This window comes from Aegilops tauschii, chromosome 1 (genome assembly GCF_002575655.3).
Source record: "Aegilops tauschii subsp. strangulata cultivar AL8/78 chromosome 1, Aet v6.0, whole genome shotgun sequence".
Classification (NCBI taxonomy): Eukaryota; Viridiplantae; Streptophyta; class Magnoliopsida; order Poales; family Poaceae; genus Aegilops; species Aegilops tauschii.
In genome coordinates this window covers 213,551,890-213,578,302 of record NC_053035.3, presented here as the reverse complement: position 1 = coordinate 213,578,302, position 26,413 = coordinate 213,551,890, and the positions used below count along the sequence as shown (strand labels likewise).

General features: G+C 46.2%; 1 protein-coding gene and 1 long non-coding RNA gene across 2 annotated transcripts; both read right to left on the bottom strand.

The window, feature by feature from the left end:
- Window positions 1–13,937: 13,937 nt before the first annotated feature.
- LOC109738307 (uncharacterized) lies at window positions 13,938–18,523 on the bottom strand. The gene is made up of 2 exons (XM_020297415.4): window positions 14,480–18,523; window positions 13,938–14,404 (listed from the first exon to the last, which is right to left on the bottom strand). The coding sequence occupies exons 1-2, from the start codon at window positions 17,397–17,399 to the stop codon at window positions 14,028–14,030; spliced, it is 3,297 nt and encodes a 1,098-aa protein (XP_020153004.3). The 5' UTR covers window positions 17,400–18,523; the 3' UTR covers window positions 13,938–14,027.
- Window positions 18,524–20,551: 2,028 nt separating this feature from the next.
- Window positions 20,552–22,861, bottom strand: LOC109738305 (uncharacterized). The gene is made up of 4 exons (XR_002226794.4): window positions 22,334–22,861; window positions 21,983–22,025; window positions 21,290–21,608; window positions 20,552–21,189 (listed from the first exon to the last, which is right to left on the bottom strand). It is a non-coding gene; the product is annotated as an uncharacterized lncRNA (long non-coding RNA).
- Between the last annotated feature and the right edge of the window lie 3,552 nt (window positions 22,862–26,413).

Genomic DNA, 26,413 nt, shown 5'->3' with positions numbered 1-26,413 from the left:
CGGATGCACGGTTTGCAAATGGCAAGCAAAACAAGAATGACACTAAGCTGCGATAAACAGCAAGATAGCACTTAAAATGCAACAAGCAACAATGCTACAGCACCCCAACATAGCAACAAAGCACATGGCAGTTATCTACAGGAGATGCTTGACAAAAGATGAACACTGAGCTACTGCTAGTTCACAACATATCAAGCTCAAACAAGCATGGCAAAAGTGCAAAAGATTACAGGTTCACAGACTTTGTGAAAAACTGGACATGGCAGAAATCAGCATCAGGTAGCAATGTTCAGAGCACTAAATCAACATGCTACAGGAACTTAACATAGCAAAACAAGGCAGTTTAGTGTTCTACTAAATGCACATGACAAAAGTCCCTTACTGACGATAAGACAAAAAAGAACAGAAGATATGATGGCAAGCATGTTAACATAGCAAGTTTCGTTATCAGGTTTCAGACTTAGCAGAAAACAGAGCATGGCAGAAATATTAATATGTAGGCCTCTTTGTGAGCTTGATGCACTCACTACAGCACAATGCATGACAAACCAAGCATACCTACAGCAAGATAGCATGTTTATGAAGCTATCCATGGCAAGAACAAATGCATAGCATGTATGAATCAACTACAATAAGCTTAGCAAAAATGCATATCATGTTAAGAATCTGCCAGAGATATTTTATAGCAAAAGTAGAGCAAGATTGAGTCATGCTATGGCACTCCATAATTGCAAACAATTGCAGTAATGGATCAACTACAACTATAGCTACAAAACATCCTTACATAACATCTCCAAAATATGCATGGATCTCTCTGTAGCATCAAGTTTACATGGCAACAAAATTACAGCAGACGAGGACTTGGAGAAATCACCAAGTCCCTGAAATCAGAAATATTACGGGGCCTACTTTGCATGCTTGTGCTAGTCACCACAGAGTTCACAAAAATACATGGACTATACCACTGGAAATATGGCATGGCATACTTCAAAACACATGTAGAGCTCATGCTCAAACGATGCACAGATTAAATGATACAAAATTGACAAATCTCCAAGTTCTGATAAGAACCAGAGATTAACAGCAACTAGCCCTCTTCCAACGAAGATTTGGGCATCAAGATGACCTCTAATGAACAAGGTGCAATTGAACAAAATGAAGAGCATCACGAGACTAACAATTTGACATATTACACGCACGAATCGGAGCTACATGCACAGAGTTATAGCATCGGGAACAGGAGCACATGCGTATAAAATTTCAACACAGAGAAATTTTTGAGGCGAGAAAAGTCAACGGGCTCATACGTTCAGATCGGATCGAGGCCGTGCTCCTGGCCGGCGACGGGGAAGGAGGCGAGGGAGATGGCCGGCGGGGGAGCGGCCGGAGGAGGGGCCGGAGCGGCGCCGGCGGAGGGGCGCCGGAGGTGGGGGTCGCCGGCGGGGGCGGCAAGCGCCGGCGGAGGCGCGGCGGCGGGGGCCGGTGGCGGCGGCGGCGGCCGGCCGGCGGGGAGGCCGCGGCGGCGCGGGCCCGATGCGGCGGACGGGGCGCGGGGAGGCGGCGCGGTGGAGCGGGCCGAGGGGGCCGGGGACGGGCCTGCGGGAGGACCCGGCGGCGACACGTGGCGGCGGCGGGGCGGTTGGACGTGTCCGGCTCCGCCCGGACGTGTCCGGCGGCGGAGTGGGACGAGGGCTAGGGTTAGACTGCGGTTGTATTTCGGGATGCCCACAATTTATAGGTAGAGGGAGCTAGGAGACTCCAAATGAGGTGCGGTTTTCGCCCACACGATCGTGATCGAACGACCTAGAGCATGGAAGAGAGTTTGGTGGGTTTTGGGCTGGTTTTGGAGGGGCTTTTTGCTGGACACTCAAATGGACTTTGCGGATGCCCGGTTAACCGTTGGAGTACCAAACGACCTCCGAATGGAACGAAACTTGACCGGTGGTTTCCGGGTGGTATAATAAGACCACTTGACAAGCCTCGGTCCATTCCGAGAAAGTTTGACACACGCACACGAAAGAAAACAAGAGGGGTGCACCGGAGGAGATAGGAGCGCCGGATTGGAAAACGGACAACGGGGAAAATGCTTGGATGCATGAGACGAACACGTATGCGAATGCAATGCACATGATGACATGATATGAAAATGCATGACATGACAAAATACAAAACGAAAAACAAAACCCGACAACGGAGGGGAAAACATATCACATAGCCGGAAATGGCAAGAGTCGGAGTTACAAATATGGCAAGTTACATGCGGGGTGTTACACTTGTGCAACATGTTCATGATCAAGTTGTTTAAAATTCATAATATCGTTTCTAAGAGAGATGATCTTAGCGGGAGGAAAATACTTAGAGATAAAAGCATCTTTGCACTTATTCCAAGAATCAATACTATTTTTAGGCAAAGACGAAAACCAAGCTTTAGCACGATCTCTAAGCGAAAAAGGAAATAGCTTCAATTTAACAATATCATTATCCACATCTTTCTTCTTTTGCATATCACACAAATCAACGAAGCTATTTAGATGGGTAGCGGCATCTTCACTAGGAAGGCCGGCGAATTGATCTTTCATGACAAGATTCAACAAAGCAGCATTGATTTCACAAGATTCAGTATCGGTAAGAGGAGCAATCGCAGTGCTAAGGAAATCATTATTGTTGGTATTGGTAAAGTCACACAATTTGGTGTTATCTTGAGCCATCTTGACAAACAAGCAATCCAACACACGAGCAAACAAGAGACGGGCAAAAAGAGGCAAACGGAAAAGAGAGAGGGCGAATAAAACGGCAAGGGTGAAGTGGGGGAGAGGAAAACGAGAGGCAAATGGCAAATAATGTAATGCGGGAGATAAGGGTTTGTGATGGGTACTTGGTATGTTGACTTTTGCGTAGACTCCCCGGCAACGGCGCCAGAAATCCTTCTTGCTACCTCTTGAGCACTGCGTTGGTTTTCCCTTGAAGAGGAAAGGGTGATGTAGCAAAGTAGCGTAAGTATTTCCCTCAGTTTTTGAGAACCAAGGTATCAATCCAGTAGGAGGCCACGCACGAGTCCCTCGCACCTACACAAACAAATAAATCCTCGCAACCAACGCGATAAGGGGTTGTCAATCCCTACACGGTCACTTACGAGAGTGAGATCTGATAGATATGATAAGATAATATTTTTGGTATTTTTATGATAAAGATGCAAAGTAAAGAAAGTAAAATAAAAACGGCGCCAGAAATAGCTTGTTGTCGGGAGATTAATATGATGGAAAATAGACCCGGGGGCCATAGGTTTCACTAGTGGCTTCTCTCAAGAGCATAAGTATTTACGGTGGGTGAACAAATTACTGTTGAGCAATTGACAGAATTGAGCATAGTTATGAGAATATCTAGGTATGATCATGTATCTAGGCATCACGTCCGAAACAAGTAGACCGACTCCTGCCTGCATCTACTACTATTACTCCACACATCGACCGCTATCCAGCATGCATCTAGAGTATTAAGTTCATAAGAATAGAGTAACGCTTTAAGCAAGATGACATGATGTAGAGGGATAAACTCATGCAATATGATATAAACCCCATCTTGTTATCCTCGATGGCAACAATACAATACGTGCCTTGCTGCCCCTACTGTCACTGGGAAAGGACACCACAAGATTGAACCCAAAGCTAAGCACTTCTCCCATTGCAAGAAAGATCAATCTAGTAGGCCAAACCAAACTGATAATTCGAAGAGACTTGCAAAGATAACCAATCATACATAAAAATGATTCAGAGAAGATTCAAATATTGTTCATAGATAAACTTGATCATAAACCCACAATTCATCGGTCTCAACAAACACACCGCAAAAGAAGATTACATCGAATAGATCTCCACGAGAGAGGGGGAGAACATTGTATTGAGATCAAAAAGAGAGAAGAAGCCATCTAGCTAATAACTATGGACCCGAAGGTCTGAGGTAAACTACTCACACATCATCGGAGAGGCTATGGTGTTGATGTAGAAGCCCTCCGTGATCGATGCCCCCTCCGGCGGAGCTCCGGAATAGGCCCCAAGATGGGATCTCACGGGTACAGAAGGTTGCGGCGGTGGAATTAGGTTTTTGGCTCCGTATCTGGTAGTTTGGGGGTACGTAGGTATATATAGGAGGAAGAAGTACGTCGGTGGAGCAACAGGGGGCCCACGAGGGTGGAGGGCGCGCCCCCCTACCTCGTGCCCTCCTGATTGATGTCTTGACGTAGGGTCCAAGTCCTCTGGATCACGTTTGTTCCGAAAATCACGTTCCCGAAGGTTTCATTCCGTTTGGACTCCGTTTGATATTCTTTTTTGCGAAACTCTGAAATAGGCAAAAAAAACAGCAATTCTGGGCTAGGCCTCCGGTTAATAGGTTAGTCCCAAAAATAATATAAAAGTGTATAATAAAGCCCAATAATGTCCAAAACATAATATAATATGGCATGGAACAATAAAAAATTATAGATACGTTGGAGACGTATCAGTATGATAGCACTGTTTGCTATCATATCAGTGGGTAATGACAGTTTTGCCACTGTGGTGACCCCTTAATCTATAAAAGGAGGCCCATGGCATTCGTAGGAGGGGGTTAGAGGGTTGGAAACTTGACAAACCCAAGCCACCATACGTATGTGTGCCATTGAAGCCCCGAGGCAGGCCTTGCTGGGCAAGTGTACCACGCACCACCACATTCATTTCCACCATCAATCCACCAAAGCAGGAGTAGGGTCTTACGCCTCGCGGTGGCCCGAACCTGGGTAAATTGCTTGTGTGCTCTCTGCCGTGCTGCCACGCGTTGGTCTGCTCTTTGTGCAACGCGACGTCCCCCGCTGAACCAGCAAGGGGCCGCCCGGTCCCATAGGTGGCCGCGGATATCCCGCGACAACTTGCACGACCGAATGATGTGAAAATAATAATAGTGCAAGATTGTCGTGGACTAAGCTGGAATCTGCAAACATTTTATTCAACAGGAGAAGACAAGGTAAAATGGGCTCTTTGTTAGATTAACATTTATTCATATGAGAGCCACTCAACATTTTCATCGTGGTCTTCTCCTCGGTAAGACTTGAATAAAAAGAAAAACAAATTCAGAGAAACACACTAAAATATTTTTGGAGTTTTTGGTTTTCTTGAACAAGCAAATAAAAGGGAAAAGCAAAAACGAGAAAAACTATTTACACGGGAAAGCTCCCAACAAGCAAAAGAAGAACGATGAAATCTTTTTGGGTTTTCTTTTAAGTATTACAACTAAGCATGCATAGAAAGTAAACTAACTACAACTATTTTTTTTGTTTTTCTAAGGTTTTTCAAACACACAAGAAGAAAGCAAGAAAATAAATCTAAGCATGGTTGATACAATGAAAAAGTGTGAACACCGACAAATGGAATAAGTGGACATGAATGTAATGTCGGTAAGAAACACGTACTCCCCCAAGCTTAGGCTTTTAGCCTAACTTGGTAATCTATCAGTAGCCTGGATAGTTGTTGGGGTACTGAGGAGCGGGCATCCACTCGTCCCACTGTTGAGGCTCCTCTTCTGCCTCTGCAGCAGCCTGAGCGTTCCGGTAGGCGATGATGTCCGCAGTCATAATCCTATATCCGCCCCTGGCAACAGAATCAAACAAAGCAGGAGCAGGCAATGGAATAATATCACGAGTTTCAATGCTAAAAAAAAGGTTATAAGGGATAGGAATGCCAGGAGAATTGTTATCAGTGAAATGGTGGTGATCCATGGTTGTGCGGTCTAGGTAAACCTTGGTCGGGGGTAGTCATGAGGGCGTATCTCAACATTAAAGTGAGCTGCCAAACGAGTAGCGAAAATCCCACCATGTATTTTACCCTTGGACTTATTAATGTGGAGGCGACGAGCCACAATAGCTCCCAAGCTATAAGTGTTGTCGCCCTCTAGTACACGACGTAAAACAACAAGGTCTGGTGAACTGAGTGCACCCACCTTCTCTCTAGCAAGCAAGAATTTTGCAATGAAAAGAGCAAAGTAATGAAAAACAGGAAAATGCAAGCCAACGGCAGTGATAGCTGACACCCCTCTCTCGTCTCCCACTATCAAGGTGCGATAAAAGTCCTCAAACTCAGCCGGCCTGGGCTCTGCTAAACTCCCGTCATAAGGGATCATGCATATGTTACAAAATTCAGTAAGTGGTATCTGATGGGTTTCAGCATATAAATCAAACTGCACCTCAGGGGGATTATTCCTAGGAAAGAAAGTAAAACTTTGAACAAAGATGTTTGTGAGGATTTGATGTTGTTCACACTCATCTGCGATGAAGTTGATGAGGCCGGCATTAGCGGCATATTATGTGAACTCATGAAGGATTCCAACCTCTTCCATGAACTGGGTATGCGGCCATTCGCACGGCCGTACCTCCACCAACCTCCGAGGATGGAGATCACTGTCAGAAGACTCCCCAATAACACCCTTGGAGTTCTTCTTAGAAGCAAACTTCCTAAAGATATTCATCTTTTTCCTATGAACAAAAATTCTGAAATTTTAGTCCACAAACTTTTTCTCAACGAAACTTCACAAAATTGATAGCAACTACTCATAGGGATACATAGAGGCCATAGCAAGCATTCAAACTACTTAGAACTCTAAGGATTCAACACGCAAGCTCATCTACAGCAGCACCAATAGTAGCTAATTATTCAAAATATAAACCACTAAAACAAAAACTAATTGGACAAACGGTGGAGTCACAGACCAAGCAACAATCCTCCAAAACAGTTTCGAAAACGGAGCTTCGAGCAAATAGATCGAATCCGCGGGTTTGAGAGCAAGAACACGGGACAGAGAGCAATGGAGAATTTTTCTGGAGGTAAGTGATGATGTAGTGTGAAGAGATAAGTGAGGGGGCCCACGTGAGGACCACAACCCACCAGGGTGCGCCTGGGGGTCCAGGCGCGCCCAGGTGAGTTGTGCCCACCCGGTGCACCTCCCTCTGATATTATTTGCACTAGAAATTCTTAAATATTCAGAAAAAATCGTATTAAATTTTCAGAGCATTCTGAGAACTTTTATTTTTGGGTCACTTTTTTATTGCACGGGAAATTCAGAAAACAGACAAAACATGGCATTTTATTTTATTTAACTAATAAGAACATAAAACAAAAAGTAGGGACAGAAGGTAGTGCTTACTAAATTCATCAACTTCATACCTCTCAAAAATGATTCATTAATATGGTTGACCAGGTCTTATTAACAACCACTTTCGATTAGCATGAAACCGAAGAACTTTCGTAAATCACTAAGTTACCTCAATGGGGATATGAATGTCCCCAACAATAAGCATTTCATATTTCTTTTGGACAGTAGGTAGAGGTATTTGAAAACTTCCAATAGTGATTGTCGGAGATTTTTCAATAACATTAATACCATTCACTTGGAATTGATTCTTCGGAAAGTGCACCGTATGCTCATTACCATTGATATGAAAAGTGACCTTGCTTTTATTGCAATCAATAATAGCCCCTGCAGTATTCAAGAAGGGTCTACCAAGGATAGTCGACATGTTGTCGTCCTCGGGCATCTCAAGTATAACAAAGTCAGTCAAAATAGTAACATTAGCAACAACAACGGGCACATCCTCACAGATACCAATAGGTATGGCAATTTATTTATCAGCCATTTGCAAAGATATTTCAGTAGGTGTGAGTTTATTCAAGTCAAGTCTTTTATATAAAGAGAAAGGCATAACACTAACACCAGCTCCTAAATCACAGAAAGCAGTATTCACATAATTCTTTTTGATAGAGCAGGGTATAGTTGGTATTCCCGGATCTCCAAGTTTTTTAGGTACTCCGTCTTTGAAAGTATAATTAGCAAGCATAGTGGAGATTTCAGCTTCCGATATTTTTCTCTTATTAGTGATGATGTATTTCATATACTTTGCATAAGGAGGCATTTTCAAGATATCAGTCAAGCGAGTACGCAAAAAGACTGGCCTCAACATTTCAGCAAAGCGTTCAAATTCTTCATCATCTTTCTTTTTAGTTGACTTAGGTGGAAAAGTCATAGGTTTTTGAACCCATGGTTCTCTTTCTTTACCGTGTTTTCTAGCAATGAAGTCTCTTTTGTCATACCTTTTATTATTAGGTTGTGGGTTATCAAGATCAACAGGTGGTTCTATCTCAACCTCATTGTCTGTTCCTTATTATTTGTTTGAGTGTCTTCATGAACCTCATCATTATCTTTTTCATTATCACTAGGTGAGTGTTCATTACCAGACTGAGTTTCAGCATCAGAGATAGAAGTTTCATTATCATTATCAGGAGGTTTTTCTATTTTAGGTTCACTAGAAGCATGCAAAGTCCTATCATTTTTCTTCTTCTTTTTCTTTCTAGAACGACTAAGTGCATCAGTATTAACTCTTTGTGAACCTTGTTTAATTCTTTTTGGGTGTCCCTCAGGATAAAGTGGTTCCTGAGTCATTTTACCTCCTCTTGTTGCAACTCTAACAACAAAGTCATGTATATTATTATTCATTTCATCAAGAATTCTCTTTGAGATTTAGCAACTTGTTCTAATTGAGTTTGAACCATAGAAGCATGCTTTCCAACACCTCTAACATAATTTGAGATTCTAAATAACAAGTCACTCAAGCGAGCAATCATATCAGAATTGTATTTCAATTGTCTCATAACATTTGCATTGAAGTGATCTTGTTTTCTAATGTAGTTTTCAAACTCATAAAGGCATTGACTAGGGTGCATATTGTGAGGATTGTCATTATCATTGAACTTCATTAGAGAATTTACCCCTATCACCTTAGGCAGTGGTGGTGTATTAAGCCCATGTATTTCTTCTATAGGAGGTAAATTTTTGACATCCTCAGCTTTAATACCTTTTTCCTTCATAGATTTTTTTGCCTCTTGCATATCTTCAGAACTGAGATATAATATGCCCCTCTTCTTCGGAGTGGGTTTAGGATGTGGTTCAGGAAGAGTCCAATCATCATAATTTTTCAAGATGTTATTCAGTAATTCTTCAGCTTGTCCAATAGTTCGTTCCCTGAAAACACAACCAGCACAACTATCTAGGGAGTCCCTAGAAGCATCGGTTAGTCCATTATAGAAGATATCAAGTATTTCATTTTTCTTAAGAGGATGATCAGACAAAGCATTAAGTAATTGGCAAAGCCTCCCCCAAGCTTGTGGGAGACTCTCTTCTTTAGTTTGCACAAAGTTAAATATTTCCTGTAAGGCAGCTTGTTTCTTATGAGCAGGGAAATATTTTTCAGAGAAGTAATAGATCATATCCTGGGGACTACGCACACAACCAGGAGCAAGAGTATTGTACCAAGCTTTAGCATCACCCTTTAATGAGAAATGAAATAATTTGAGAATAAAGTAGTAGCGAGTCTTCTCATCATGAGTAAAAAGGGTGGCTATGTCATTCAACTTAGTAAGATGTGCCACAACAGTTTCAGTTTCATAACCATGGAAAGGATCAGATTCAACCAAAGTAATTAACTCTGGGTCGACGGAGAATTCATAAGCCTTATCATCAATAAAGATAGGTGAAGTAGCAAACTTAGGATCATATTTCATTCTAGCATTCAGAAATTTTTCTTTATACTTGCATAATAATTTCTCTAGATCATCTCTATCCTTACAAGCAACAATATCTCTAGTTGTCTCCTCATTCATAACATAATCTTCAGGTACCTTAGGAAATTCATATCTAGGAAGGCTAGTTCTAGCAAGTGTTTCAGGAGTTTCAGTTTCAAGCTCATCATCGGATTCAACAACATCATGTTATATTACTCTAGCAATTTGTTCATCAAGAAATTCACCAAGTGGCACATCATCATTATCAAGCAAGGTACTAGCATCATCATAAGCATTATCCATAGCAGAAGTAGCATCATCAATAACTTGCGACATATTAGAATTGATAACATGTGCTGGTGTTGCAAGTTTACTTATAACAGAAGGTGAATCTAAAGCAGAATTGGATGGCAGTTCCTTACCTCCCCTCGTCTTTGAGGGAAATATCTTAGTCTTAGCATCCTTCAGATTCTTCATAGTGATAAATTGATAATAATCCCAAGTCACTCAACAAATATAGCTATGCTCCCCGGCAACGGCGCCAGAAAAAGGTCTTGATAACCCACAAGTATAGGGGATCGCAACAGTTTTCGAGGGTAGAGTATTCAACCCAAATTTATAGATTCGACACAAGGGGAGCCAAAGAATATTTGAAGGTATTAGCAGCTGAGTTGTCAATTCCACCACACCTAGAGATTAATCATCTATAGCAAAGTGATCAGTAGCAAAGTAGTATGATAGTTTTGATAATAGTGGCAACAGCAATAGTAACGATAACAGTGATAGCAGTAATTTTGTAGCAAGTGCGATAGTAACGATAGCGGTAGTAACTTAGCACAAACAATATAAGATAAATTCGTAGGCATTAGATCGGTGACTTGTTGGATGATATTAATCATGAGACAGTTATAACCTAGGGCGATACGCCACTAGCTCCAGTTTGTCAATATAATGTAGGCATGTATTCCGTAAATAGTCATACGTGCTTATGGAAAGAACTTGCATGTCATATTTTTCCCTACCCCCCCGTGGCAGCGGGGTCCATATTGGAAACTAAGGGATATTAAGGCCTCCTTTTAATAGAGAACCGGAACAAAGCATTAACACATAGTGAACACATGAACTCCTTAAACTACGGTCATCACTGGGAGTGGTCCCGACTATTGTCACTCCGGGGTTGCCGGATCATAACACGTAGTAGGTGACTATAACTTGCAAGATCAGATCTAGACATGGATATAATTATGATAACATAAACGGTCAGATCTGAGTTCATGGCACCCGGGCCCAAAGTGACAAGCATTAAGCATGGCAAAGTCATAGCAACATCAATCTTAGAACATAGTGGATACTAGGGATCAAGCCCTAACAAAACTAACTTGATTACATGATGAATATCATCCAACTCCTCACCGGCCAGCGAACCTACGAAGGAATTACTCACTCCCGGTGGGGAGCATCATGGAATTGGCGATGGAGAAGGGTTGGTGATGATGAAGAATGAATATCCCCCTCTCCGGAGCCCCAAACGGACTCCAGATCTGGCCTCCCGACAAAGAACAGGAGGTGACGGCAGCTCCGTCTCGTGGATCGCGATAATTCTTTCTCCCTGTTTTTTTCTGGAAAAATAGGATTTTATAGCATCGGTTTCAGGGTCTGCGGGGCCACCAGGTGGGGCGCGCCCTGGTGGGTTGTGCCCACCCAGGTGCCCCCCTCTAGTGGGTCTTGGCTCCAGAAATTCTCGTTATTGATATAAAAATTCCTCGCAAAGTTTTGTTCCATTCCGAGAACTTTTATTTCTGCCAAAAACAACACTATGGTAGTTCAGCTGAAAACAGCGTCAGTCCGGGGTTAGTTTCATTCAAATCATGCAAATTAGAGTTCAAAACAAGAGGAAATGCGTTAGGAAAAGTAGATACGTTGGTGACGTATCAATTTGCGAGAATACTCTATGTGCTTCACTTAAATCTTTTGAGCTAGGTATATCTTTTTGAGCACGACGGTGGTTATATTTTAAAGAAATATGCTCTCATGCTTCACTTATATTATTTTGAGAGTTGAATTTTTTTGAAGAAACATTATGTTCTTGTGCTTCACTTAGATCTTTTTGAGAGTTAAGAATAGTAATGGTAATTTGCACAAGATATGAATTTGGTCTCAAAGTGATAGATATTCAAGAGGGATATAATCAAAACTTTCATGAAGATCATTGGATATTATAAAACTTGATTCCTTGCAATAGTTTTGCGATATGGAGATAGTGATATGTGAGTCATGTTGGTGAGTAATTATGCTTTAGTAAGAATATTGGTGTTAAGGTTTGTGATTCCCTATGCATGCGCGAAATGTCAATAGTTATGCAATGAAATTATATCCTACTTGTGGCGCATTATTCAGTGTTTATTATGTCCAATGCTCGTTTATGATCGTTTTCGTTTTTTGGTTGGTCGCTTCTCAATCTATTTGCTAGCCTTCACTTGTACTAAGCGGAAACACTGCTTGTGCATCCAACTCCCTAAACCAAAGTTGTGACAAATGAGTCCACCATACCTACCTATGTGAGGTATTTCCATGTCGTTCCAAGTATATTTGTATGTGCCAACTCTAATTTTCAAAATGAATTTCCGCTTTTTGTGCTCGTACCGCTCATGAGGCAGCACAGGGTGGCCAATATTTTCCATGCTAGGTATATTATTCTCAAGATGAGTGTTTATTCACTTGCCATTGCACGAAAGTCTGGCCGGTAATAGGGATGCCCAGTCCCCAAAAGAAAAAATTACCATGATAATAAATTCCTTGAAAACTGTTGGTATGGAAGGCACTCGTGGATACGGCTAACCATGGATTGTGAAAGAATGGTGGAAATGAAATAAACTTTGCTTTCTGTTTGGGAACCGCTTATGATTTATCTAGCATGGAAGATAGTGGGAATTCTCGGTCGTTTTCATTGACAGGAAAAGCATGGTAGGATGAGATTTCAGACCTAGCTATTTGGGGGCATGAAATCGTAGCTAGGATTCCCTTACCGCCGACACGAAGTGGGGTTAGTAGGGGGTGGCTGACTAGCAATACTCTACTTTTGTGCGACAGGTGCCACATCAAAATTGTGCATTGGGTATTCGAACATCAAACCACCCTTTTCATACATATATTTGGTCAACATGCAAGTGTGTTCGTGTTCTAACCCTTTCCCGCATTATTCTTTTTGCCAAATTTATAAACAGCACACGAGTTGGATGCAGAAACCGTCTGCGATTGGGGACGCAACAGACACGGTTCGGTCAGACTACCCGTGTGCCACGCCCGTGCCCCTGCAGTCACTCACATCAGCACAGTAGATTGGGCTCCACGAGGCTTGCCTCCCGCTCTCAAAAATATCTACTGCCTCGTAATCTCCAAAATATCTACCGCCTGGAAGGTTTTTATGTTTGATAGCACACGATTAGTATGTGCGGACCGTGTGTCATGTCTGTTACTCCCTCTCTGCTCCAAGAGACGGTGTCCGGAGAATCGGGCACCACTGGCGGGAGGATTGCCCACAATCTAGCCCACTCTACAATTTCCTCCAGCTCAAACATGCGACGGAACAAGATGTTCCACTGCCCATTCTGGGAGGCCGCGGAAACCAGGATCCTCGGGTCAACGTAGATAGCAAACGGACTAGGGAAACCGACTCGAAGAGTCTCGCCGCCAACCAAAGGATCCAACCAGAACTGGGTACCTTCCCCATTACCTATGGAGAAGGAAAGCCCAAGACGAATATCCTCCTTAATCTATTGGATGGATTTTCAAAATTAGGAACCACTCAAACGAGAGCATGTCATGAGAGGCTAGCCACGAAAGTATTTTGCCTGGATGTGCTGCAGCCAGTGTCCACCTTCTCCCTCGCCCCGTAATCTTAAGTAGGTGTAGCAAAGCTCATTTGAAAGCTGAAAATTTTTGGTGCGAAAATGCTACATCTACGTAAAGCTTCTAACGTAACCTACGTAATTACCTTCCGCACTAGCTAAACTATCCCCTCTGATTTCAAGGATGGGCCCGTGCCCCAATTACTAAGGGCTTTGCTACACCTACGAAGGGATTATTACGTTCTTTACATAATTGCTGATCTGACAACTTTTAATTTGTCATTTGTGGGCCGCACAGGCCCACCCTAGAATAGGGAGTGGTTTGATTGGTGTTTTGAAGAATTACTTAGGGTACGTAGCACCTCTTCGTAGGTGTAGCATTTTCGAATTACTAACCAATATTTTTTCGATAAAGAATTACTAACCAATATAAGAGTGCCAGATCAGAATATACGCAAGATGCGTAAGAACCATTACCTAGGCGTAGCTTTACCGTTTTCAGTGTCATTTCTCAAAATTGACAAAAATATAAAATGACATTTATGCAATTAAGCAAAAGGAAAAAGCTGTCTCGGTACAAATACTAGCATTATCCAAATCATCACACCTGCAGAATTGTAAGGTCGCCGATGCTGATGGCAGCGAATGGCCTATCCAAGGTAGACCGCCGTTGAGCAGAGAGCTCCTGTGCGACGGTGCGCATGGTCGGCCGGGCATCAGGGTTCGTTCGAACGCACGACAAGGCCACAACAAAGAGGAAGACCAGCTGCCCAGCCAATTTCCCGGCAGGAAGGTCCAGCCTCTGGTCCACCACGTCCTTGAGCAGCAGGAGCGCCGACTCGCCCACACCACGCGCCTCGTCCAAGCTGTACAAGGAGCTTATGAGCTCGCCCGGGAACTTGCCCATCAGGATCTCCATGGCCACGACGCCGAAGCTGTACACGTCGCATTTGGTCGTCACCCTCAAGTACGCGAGCTCTGCGGCAAGAAACACGACGACGACTGTGAGATTGCGGGCAGCGATCAATGGCGTCATATGTGTATGGTACGTACCTGGTGCCATGTAGCCGTAGGAGCCGGCCATGCTGGTGCAGTTGGAGCGCCCGGGCGCGAGGAATCTGGCCGTGCCGAAGTCCGACAGCCGGGTCTCATACTCGGCGTCAAGCAGGACGTTGTTGATGGACACGTCGCGGTGGATCATCGGCGGCGAGCAGTCGTGGTGCAGGTAGGCCAGCGCGTGCGCCAGTCCCCGGATGGCGCGTACCCTTGCCGGCCAGTCGAACCTTTCGCAGCTGCCTCCGTAGAGCACCTTGGTGAGGCTGCCCCTCTCGACGCGCTCATAGACCAGGTACATGCACCCGCTGGAGGCGCAGAACCCGTGGAGCTTGACGATGTTCCGGTGGCGGACGTGCGTCAGGGCCCTCACCTCGTTCTCGAAGCTCTTCTCACTGATGCCCCTAAACGCGTCGTCTGTCTCCGACGCATCCAGCTTCTTCACGGCGAGGCAGTGGCCGCCTGGAAGGTCGGCCTGGTACACGCTCCCGAAGCTGCCTTTGCCTATGCAGTAGGCCTCGTCGAACTGCTCCGTCGCTGCCAGGATGTCACCGAAGGAGATCTCCACATCCTTGCCCCATATTGAAGCCTGCAGAGCCATTGCGCTGCCTCTCGCCGTCGCCGTTCTCTCGGTCTCTGGCGTATCTTCGCCCGCGCCGGTTCGTCTCTTCCTGCGGACCACCACGCATGCCACGGCAGCGACGGAGGCCAGCAGCGCAGCGGCAACAGCCAGCAGTATGACAAGGTTCAGCCTTGCCTTGTGCCGCCGAGAACCACCGCTGTCAGAATTCAAGTGGCAGGAATTCAGGCCAGCTACGTCGCCGCATAGACCCGGGTTGCCACTGAGGTCCAACGTCTCCAGCGTGCTCATCTTGCCGAGCAGAGCTGGAACCTCGCCGGCGAGACTGTTGCCGCTCAGGTTCAGGTACCAAATGGAGCTTAACATTGTCAGCTCCGCCGGTACGCCTCCGTGAAGATCATTCTCGGACAGGTCCAGCAGTAGCATCGTGGCGATGTTCCCTAGTGTCACAGGGATTCGGCCAGACAACATGTTGTGACCAAGATTCAGCTTGAGCAGTGCTAATTTTCCGAGCTCGGGCGGGATCGTGCCGGTGAGACGGTTGGATGCCAGGCTGAGATCTCGCAATGCAGCCATGGCACCGTAACCGGGAGGAATTGTTCCGCCGATTTTGTTGCCATCCAAGTGCAGGTATGAGAGGCTCCTGAACTGAGGCCAGTGCTCCGGGAGCTCGCCTTCAAACAGGTTCCAGGACAGGTCAATGTAGTACAGGTCCGGCAGCTGCGACCCGAGGATCCCTGACAAATTTCCGGCCAGTCGGTTGCCTGCCATGCGGAAGCGCTCAAGCTTCTCAAAGTTGCTGTAGCAGGCGGGCACGTCGCCGGTGAGGTGGTTGTTGTCCAACGCGAGAAACCGGAGGCGCGGCGCGCTCTTGCACAGCCCCGGTGGCAGCCCACCGGAGAACCTGTTGTCTGACATGCTGACCATGGACAACAAGCCGTTCCCGCCAAGACCCGGCGGTATGGCGCCGGAGAAGAGGTTTTCGAAGGCGATCAGGCCGCGGATGTTTGGCAAGCCGGCGAGCTCGGCCGGAATCTCGCCCTCAAGCATATTGGTGCTTATGGACAGCCTCTGGAGCGCCGTCATGTTCCCGAACTCGGCCGGCAACCGGCCGGTGAGCTTGTTGTCATACAGCCGAAGAACCTCTAATCTGGTGAGGTTGCCCATGGTCCGTGGGATCGTACCGGAGAGTTCATTCTCGGAGAGGTCCAACAGCTTCAGGTCTGTCAGCCTTCCGATGACCGACGGGATCGGGCCGGAGAGGTTGTTGGTTGCCAGGGAGAGGAACTCCAGCCTCAACGCCATCCCGATCTCTGTGGGGATCTCGCCGTTGAAACGGTTTCTGTCCGCCTGAAACACCATGAGATGTGTCCAGGCCGTGAAGTAGTCCGGCAAGATCGTCCCGGTGAGCATGTTCTTGGACACGTTGAACTCCTGTATTTTCGTCAGCTTGGCCAACGACACCGGCAGCTTCCCAGAGAGCTTGTTCCCGGCGAGGCCGACGACGGTAAGGTTGGTGCAGCCGCTGAGCTCCCTCGGAATGGTTGAGTCCAGCAGAGCGAGGCTGACATTGATGCGCTCCAGCGAACGGAGGTTGCCGAGAGAGGCGGGGATGGCGCCGCCCAGCGGGTTGCTGTGCAGCTCGAGCGCTCTTAGCCCTGAGATGGAACCGAGCACCGGCGGTATTCCGCCGGAAAGACTGTTGGAGCCGAGAATAAGGCTCTGAAGCTTGGTCAACTTGGCGAGGGACGCCGGTATCTCCCCCACGAACTGGTTTGACGAAAGGTTGAGGTGCTCAAGGTTGGGCATGTACACCGGCAGCATCGTCGGGATCGGACCCGAGAAGCTGTTGTTGGACAAATCTACAGACCTGAGGCCGAGGAGTGGCGCGGACACGTTCGACGGGAACGATCCCGTCAGCGAGTTGAAGCTGAGGTTGAGGCTGCCGAGGCTGGGCAGCGATGAGAGGTCCAGGGCGTCGAGCGTGCCCGCGAGGCCGGCGCCGGACACGTCGACGCTCACGACCCGGCCGAGGACGTCGCACGACACGCCGTGCCACGAGCACGCTGCGGAGGTGGAGTTGGCGGCGGCCTCCCGGTCCCACGAGGCGAGAGCGGCGAGACGCGGCAGGCTGCTCTTCCATTCCACGAGCGCCTCGGCTTCGCCCGGCGCGGAGCTCGCGCCGCGCAGCTGTGAGGACGACATGAGCAGGAAGAGAAGGAGCGCGCCCCACCATGCGGCGGCGCGCCCGGACGCTTGTCCTTGCTGGGCACGGCGCTCCATCGCTAAGCAGCTTCGGATGAGTTGGATCGCGGATGCCAAGCTAAATTGCGCGCGCATCCTTTGAATTCAGCACCAGGACCTGCTGCTGGAATCACACAACACGTGTTGATCCATCCAGAGTGCAGCTGCCGTCATGGCGACCATTACCACGCACGAACGAGTCGATACAGCTTGGAATTTGGAAGCTGGCCGGGCTGGTGGTTGGAGAGGCTTTTTTCAACCTTCGATTCCTCCCCTCGTCGTCCGGGCTCTACCCTTGTCATAGGGCTGGACCGCTCCCAGTTACGGTCCATTGCTCGTCTCGCGCCCGTGGCTGCGAGACAGAGCTCGTCTCGCGCCCGGCAGCAGGACCGAGCTTGTCTTGCACCCGGTGCAGCAGGACGGGTGATGGAGGCCATTTTTGGGCCGGCCCTTTGGGTCTCGGCGCCAGGGGCCGTCCAGGGGTGTGTAAAGGAGCGACCTTTCCACTCGTCTCTTTGGTTGGGGTAGCAACGGGTCTCGGGTGCGGTGGTGTCAAGGTCATGGATGCCGGAGCGACGGCCCTGGTGGTGGTAGCGCGGTGCTCATGGGCAGAACCCGTGGCTTGGTGCTGCCCGGTGACCATGGCCGTGTGGGCGGCATGGTGGCAGGGGTGTGGCGTTCGGTGACGGTGAGTGTTTGCTGGGGGAAAACCTGTTCTATCCTCGGACGGACCGGCGGCGGCGTAGCGCGTTACCTTCTTGAAGGCGGCGTCGCGGCTCTCACCGGTCATCGTGTCGCTCCAGGGGAAACTCTGACCCCCGGGTCAGGCGGTGGCGGCGCGCTAGCGTCGTAACCTTTTTGGAGGCGCCACCTTGGAGCTCACGGTTCGTCATATGCGACTTCATCTTTTCGCGGTGGCGTGTTCACGGTGGAGGTCCCCGATTGCTCTTGTAGTGTTAGGGGTGGTGTTGCTGCGCTCAGCGCCTATGTATTCCGCCTTGGGTGTGTGCGTGTGTTGTCGTGGGGTGTGTTTGTACTTGGGCTGTGGTTGATCTGTGCTTTATATATAAAGTGGGGCGAAAGCCTTTTTCGATAATGTACCCATTTTTGCACAAAATATCATGGATGCCATTTCTTCTCGAAACTTCACAAGTGAGTAGAGCACTCGACCATATTTGTTAAAGAAAAATAGAACTGTTTGACTTCTTTTACAGTTTTTGTTATTTTACTGTTCGCATTAGGTGTGTGTGAACCCATGTTTCAGTATTCTGCCTCCGACGTGTGCTTCCTTAACTAGCACTGAGAGTTGTGTTCTGTCCTTCTCCTGGCAGTTGGCGCAAAGTGATCAACTATATATACAGAAAACATTTGCATTAGGTCAGCCTGTTTGTCAACGAGTTTTATCATTTTTCTTTCGATCCTGCTGGCTGGAGTGCACTACGCTTATTCTTTTTTGCGTTTTGCCGAATATGGTCGTGATCTTCATTACCAGGGCCGTTTCAACGACAAAACGTGGTCAATCAAGGTTGAGCTGCAGAGACAGAAACTACGGGATTTTGTCCATGATAGGATAGCCGGAAAATTCCACCAAAAAATAATCTCAGAAATGCTAGTCTTAACAATTGGGTTTTCGCTGGAGCAGGAGAGTTTAACTGTTTGATCATATATGTTCACAGGTAAAGCTACACCTATGTAATGGTTCTTATCAATCGTACGTATAGTCTGATTTGGCAGTCTTATATTGGTTAGTAATTGGGTCACGGGCCCACCCTTGAAATAGAGGGAGGGGGGGATAGTTTACTTAGTGGGAAAGGTAATTACGTAGGTTACGTTAGAAACTTTTCATAGATGTAGCATTTTTGTGTGGTGGGGGTGGGGGGGGGGGGGGGGGGGTTCCCGGCCGTGCCCCCCACCCAACAGTTAAACGAAAAGAGAGATCTCTTAAAAAAAGAAGAAAAAAGAAAAGAGACGAAGGAGCCAACGAGCAGGCGCAGACGAGCTGGAGGCATCACGTGGGCCTGGGAGGAAAAGGAGATGAGAGACAGGAGAGAGGGAGTGGGAGACTGACTGAGAGCCTGTTTTTTGGAAATGGAGGCGTATACCCCCGGCCTCTGCATCATAATGATGCATGTAGCCATCTTATTAAAAAGTTTCGAAGTAGCACAAAGTCATAAAAAATGACGACGATAACTGCCACACGTGTGGGCGTTAAGGGGGTCTGCCCACACGTTTTGTGTGGTGTCTAAGAAGACCAACTCACACGCCTATGTATGGGCAAAACAATTAGCGCTCACACGCCTCTTTTTTCCTTGCGGTCCCTCTCACATGCCTACGTGTGGGCAAAATGCATAACGCCCACACGCCCTCTCTCAACCACCTACCTCACGGTCCCGCACGCCCCGCGTGACAGTCACCACGCGTCCCCGCAGTTGCCATGGTCCGGACCCTCTTCAATGTCCGTTTAACTGCAGTTGCCATGGTTGCTCAACTGCAGTTGCCATCTCAGGTCAAGTGCTAAATGCCATTTTGGACAATTGCAGTTGTTGCCATGTATGGTCTGGTTTACTATAGTTGGCATGATTTGAAAACTTTAGAAGTTGACACCTACTAACACTAAGCAGTTGTCATTTATGATCTGGTTTACTACAGTTGCCATGATTTGAAAACCTTAGCTCTGTTTGGATGTAGACATTCAAGACCTGGATATTGCATTGGCTCCAATGCCTAATATCCCAAGGCATTGGTATTGAGCTGCAATGCCACACTTTGTGTTTGGATGTTCTTGTATTGTGCACTTGGAATTCAAGGGACGGAGCAATGCCAAATCTTGTTTGGATGCGCATAGTGTAGAATTGGGCATTGTGAAATGCATGAACAATATAATAATTTCTTGTACAAGTTTGGAAATTAAATCTGATCATCATGCCATATATTTGAGAGATTATGTATTATAATACAATAAAATTACATGCAAATAATTTAAAAATTGGCACAGAGAACATCAATTGTCCAAAATACATGAAAAAATGGCTGAAAAGTGTACATGGGCAACATGAGCATATTATCATGCACTGGACAAGATCAACTCCTCAAAAACATGAAAATAGGCTGAAAACTGTACATTACAGTAGTATACAGCAGCATATTATGATGAACTTGATAACACTATCAACTATTCAAAAACATGAAAAATTAGGCTGAAAACTATATGTAACAACCACATATCATGATGAACTTGAGAACATCAATTTGTCCAAAAAATATCAACAGCAACATATAATGATAACCTTGCCAACAACATTACATATTATATGTCTCACACCATCCAGAACACATAACAAGTCTTGTGCATAACAATGCAACTTTAGGACAAGTTTAGAAGTCTCTCACAAACTAGGAGAACTAAAAGTAGCAACATATATACATATTATCCATCAAGAGCCATTCTACTAATTCAACATCAACAGCCATTCCTTCCTGAAGTTCATGGGAAGCTCAAGAAGCGCTTGGTACAAGCGTTCGCTAAGGATCAATTTACCATAAGATCGCAATATGTCACCACGAGCTAGATCAGGGATCATCTCAAGTGTCGCAATGATTTCAGCAGGAGGTGTAACTTGGGGCAGAGGTAAAGGCTCGAGTGACTTCAAAGCATCATGAAATGAGCCTTTCATATCCCCAAGAAGGCACATGATGGCATCACCGGTTCGCTGTTTTTTTGTGGCACTTCAGGAGAGGCTTCATTGGGTTCCGTAGTTGGTTCTACAATAGTTTCGGCACCAGTGACATCACCTTCACCATTTGCATGATCTTTTGAGTATATGGTGGTGATAGCATCCCAATTCTTAATGACCCTGTTCTTGTAAAATCCTACTTTCTTGTTAGCCTGCACACACACAGACACACAAAGAGAGAGAATTGTCAAACAAAGGTTGATCTTACATATGTACAATACAATCAAAATGTGGAAAGGATAAATTTCTTACCGCGACATATTTAAGCCACACATCTTCACTATCAATTGACAGTTTGTTATTGATCCAATCCCACCCAAATCCACTTTGAGAAAGCATCTTGCTAATGGCCTCGTAGTGATTTTCAAAGGTTTTGCACCTTGAACTGATGTTTTCCTTTGTGATGGTCACAGAGCACTTCTCATGCACATTACCTATAACAGCACTGTAGACATGGGACTTCCATCCATTCTGGGCATGATCGCCATTGGTCAAAACTATCCGTCTCCTCTTTCTTCTTTTGTTCTCCTCGTTTATGTAAGCAACCAAGTCCATGTCAGACATGGTGCAGCTACATTACATTTCACGAATTAGACATTCATGCCTCATTCAATCACACAAGTAAATATACAAAGACATGGTACAACAAGCATTTCAAAATTTATGCTATGGCTAGCTATTAAGGACAAGTCATCAATCAGCCATATGACATAAGCAAGCAAGATACCAATCAGGCATATAAGACAAGCTATCAGAAATTGTTGTACTAATTTATGCTACAACAAGCTATCAAAATTTCAGCAAGCATTCAGTCATTTAAGACAGGCACAACAAGCATTCACTATATAGTCAAATGCTGATTCTAGTTCTCTTCACCACATGAATCCATGGCCAAACAAAACTTATTTTTTCCTTACTGATAGCATAAATTATCTCTGAACATACCATCAGTTGGTCTACAGGGATGTGCCAATCCAAGACAAATAACCTGCAGCAGAGTTAATTTAAGAAAAATTAGTATCTTAGTATGCAAACATATTGGGGAAGAGGGACGAACTGTGATGGGGAAGAGGGGGAGCGGCCATCAGATCTGAATGGGAGGGAGGGGAGGTCATGGGATTAGGGTTGAGTAGGGGAGGGAGAAGGGCGGATGGGGGTGGTAGATGGACGGAGCTACCGCCGATAGGGATGGGAGAGGGACAATCCAAGGGACGGGTCGCCGGAGGCCATCGGACCTGAAAGGGGTGAGGAGATTGGGGAGGGCAGGGGAAGATGAAGCACGAGGAGAAGGCCTACCGGAGCAAGGGGAGAAGGAGGCGGCGGAGCGGGAGATGGAGGAGACCTGCCGGAGATGGGAAAGGATGTTCTCTGTTTTCGGGGGGGATGTTCACCGTGTGGCCGCATGTGGCGCGGGATGGCGTGGCCGGCGAAGGTGCCGTGCGAGTAGGGGGCACGATGACGTGGCATCTGAGTGTGGGGCGGCGACGCCTGGCCAGGTGCTCGTACAGGTGGCTCTACGGCGGGGGGTGGCTGCGATGTTGCCGGCGGCTGTGTTTGTGCGCGCCCAGATCTGGCAGCGGCTGCGCCCGCGGGTTGCGCTGGCTCAGCTGTGGCCTGGGTGGCTCGGCACGCGCGGGAGCTCGGCGGGCGGCGGCTTGGGTCGCCGCTGCACCTCGCCGTCCGGCTGTGTGGTCACTGGTGGTGGATAGCGGCCGCTGGTGAGATTCATCTTGTCCAGCCACGGCGCAGGTCTGAGTGCGGCTCCAATCCAGCCCCTGCTGAGCTTGCACATGTCGCGACATAGGGCTGGACCTTTCCCAGTGATGGCCACAGTTGAGGGATGGATCCGATGCCGGGAGGGCCACGGAACCATCCTTGCCTCCTGTCAGGTGGCGCACCAGGGAGCTCGTCCTTGCACGGCCGTCCCGGGGGTGGGCCTCGGACCTGGGGACCGTCCAAGGGCAGGGAAGGAGGTGCCTTCCCGCCCGTCTCTTTGCCTGTCATGGCTGCAAGCTTCGGTAGGGGATGGTGTCGGGACCATGGGTGTTGGGGTGGCGGCCCTGGAGGTGGGAGGCGTGGGCTCATGGGCGGAGCTCACGGCTCGGGTGTGAGCTAGCTGTTGTGACCGTGCGGGGGGTGTGGTGGTCAAGGTGCGACAACCGGAGGGGTAGGTCCGGCAGGCCTGGTTTGTTGTGCCTCGCCTCGGGGGCTGTGAGGTCTTCCCGGGGTGCAAACCTGCTTTGGCTCTGCCAAGCCGACGGCGACGTCGCCTATGGGCGGTGCCTCCTTCTTGAAGGCGTCGTCGCGGCTTCTATACATGCTTCGATTGCTCCGAAGGAAACCTTGATCTTGGGATCGGGCGGTGGTGATACTCCTGTGTCGTGCCTTTCTTGAAGGCACCGCCTTGGAGTGTTCGGCTTGTCGTGCACAGCTCTCTCTCTCTCTCTTCACGGTGACTCGCTCACGGTTGAGGTCTGCGGAGACTACAAGTGGTGCTATCCCTGCCTACATGTAGTTGCTTGGAGTGGATGGGGGTGATCTACCAATTCATATACACCCTTGTATCTTGCCTTGTGTGTGTGTTGTGGGGTGAGTTGTATGTGTTGGTTTGTATGGTGATCGTTGCTTTATGTATAAAGTGGGGCACGAGCCTTTTTCGGTGATGAAGCATTTGGTTGTCTCCGTTCCAGGTTTTTTTCGTCCCACCTTCCACCTTCGTCTGGTTTTAGGTTGAATTCTTGTTCTCTAGATCCACCTTCACCGACAGCACGCGCTTGTCTGTGACCTCCCACCAGCAGCGCCTTGAGGTCACCCACAAAAGCGACCAAGCAATTCCACGCTGTCACCCTCTACTACTTCGCCAACGACATCGAGGAGGTCGTGGGTGAGAGCTACTGTCCTCCTTGGAGAACATGCTCGTGCCCCATGCGTACGAAGAAGAGCTAAGACACTCGCATGGGTGCTCAAGGAAATACACCAGATTGAGCGAGGTTAGATTAAAGTTTCTTCATTCTTCACTAGCTTTTCTTGTGCCTTTAGGTATTTCAGATAAGTATCGTATGCTGCCTACAACATGTAAGGGAAGCCAAAAATGATTACAAAATATTTATGCTTCTTCATAGTTGTCCATTTGGTTCTAAACTTAGTTGAGTGGTAGACATATTTTACATTAATTAATAAATAATGTTGGTGCACACGTGAGTTGGTTTGCAATGAAGTGGGCAGGTAGACATGTTTTTGTTGAATAAATATTTTTCATAAATACGGTGGCATGAAGATAATCTATTCTTTCTTTACTCCATTGACAATGGGACAATGTTCTTTTTGTGTTTCAAAGTAAAAAAAACAGACTCTAATCTGAATCTGACGAGTAAAAAAATATCGTTGTGTTTCAGAGTGTTACACAATTTATCAACAAGAGCAGAGACTCTAATCTGATGATGTAGGACAGCTTTAATGTGACAGAGGATCATGGTGGTCGATGGATTGTGCACCCGTTAGTACACTAAGAAAGGAACATTATTTATGGAACACAATGATATTCAGAGCAGCCCTGCACTATGTGAGATTTAGAAGGTATTCAAATTAGTGTTTGTTGATAACTGCAAATTCTGTGTGTCCGAGTTTCATATTTTTCTATCCCTGTCAACGTACTAATCCGTTGTTCTTTGATGTGCAGTTGGTACTGCCGGCGGATGCATCCATCTGCTAATCTCCTGGCACCGCGTAGACGGAGCCAAACGAGTTGGGGCCTCCAGCCGGCTGGTAGTGGACAACAACACCGGGTTTGTTAATTACTCAACAAGTCACAGATTGATCTCTTTTTTGATTGGTTTTGTGTGGATTATCAGGCCTGCCGCGCAATCATAGATTTATCTTTTGCTTTATGTGGGTGGACAGAAACACCCTTTCTAAAGTTTTGTAGGTATTGTAATGAAGCACAGTAACACACTCCAGCATTCATTCTTTGCTTGATATTAGCAAACAATGTAAAATAACCAAGCTCACAACATTCTAAAGCGGTCTATTAGTTACTTCAGCAGACAACAGATAGAAAGAAGTAAGCAGTATTTGATTTGCTCATACCCGTGGAGACATCGAATTCTGCCCAAAGTTTGTCGCAACACTTGTGGTCAGCGGCGAGGATGAGCACCCACACCCGCTCCTTGTTGCCGGCCTCTGCATCCTCCTCCCTCGAAGAGGGTCTATGCGGGGAGTTGATCTAGAATATCCTATTGTTAGATATAACAAATAGGTGACAAGAAATAAACAAGAACTATGTAGTACAATATATGTGTCACACAGTATACTTTGAAAATGTGTAATTTGAGATTCTGATATAGATGTGGGCCTGTAACACACCTTGAACATGCACTAAAAATTGTTGTTTACAGTCTGATTTCTAAACCTGATGAAAACCCCTATTTAAAAAGGATTTAATAGAATTTGTAGTGATTCTTTTGTCAGATTGATAATATATTGCAAATTATGCTTGATGGTTAATAGTTGGCATAAAAGGTGCTTATTTGAAATTTGGTTACTACTGAAATTTTGTCAAGATACTTGGACTTTCATTGTTCAGTCAGGTCCCAATCAAGAGTTAACCTGAGACAATAGAAAATACTGTCTGCGTAATTATTGATGGTTCTGGAATAAGGATTAAACCAAATCAACCAAACAAATCCTCGAGGATGCCTTTTTTGGTAGCTAGCCAGGTTAAACTTTTCAATCCGTGCTCAGCCCTGTACTCATAGGTCCATTGTTTCAATATTTATGAAGCACCACATTTCCAATACATTTATTAAGCACCCTACCAATGTCAAATTTTCAGATCTTGCGTACTTTCTTGTGGTACATGCCTACAATTTTTTATACAGTCTATAAAAAAACGACGACTGTCCGGTCTAATCATAAACGTAGCTTAATCATAAAAAATGAAGTACACAAAAAACTTCATAAACATAGTTGTTACAGTTTTTTATTAACCTTTTTTTTACAATCTTTCAGATTATTCAGAAAACGAGTTACACAATTTTTTATTTAGAGAAAGAGTTACCACCATTTTTTTAGAAACAACTTTCATGTTCTTCTTTAGAAACATTTTTTACCACTATTATGAAAATATCTTCAGATTAAAGATTACAGCTGCAAAAAATATAACAACTGCATGATGGTTAATCAAATCAAGGATGGTCAAGAACTTGCAGATTCTACGTTTTTTATTTTGAAGTTAAGACTCAACTTGGAGCATTGGAGCATTTGAGAAATCTCACCGCCAAGTCGACATCCAGCAATGGCATCTAGAGCACAAAGGTCTAAAATTGAAAAGTACACAATCTGTCGAAATGCTCTCACCATCTCATGAAATTGATGTGC

Excerpts from the sequence above, each read along its gene's own strand:
- LOC109738307 (XM_020297415.4), bottom strand. The coding sequence starts at position 17,399 with ATGCGCGCGCAATTTAGCTTGGCATCCGCGATCCAACTCATCCGAAGC. Across the intron at positions 14,405-14,479 it reads CTACGGCTACATGGCACCAG|AGCTCGCGTACTTGAGGGTG; the intron begins GTACGTACCATA and ends TTCTTGCCGCAG.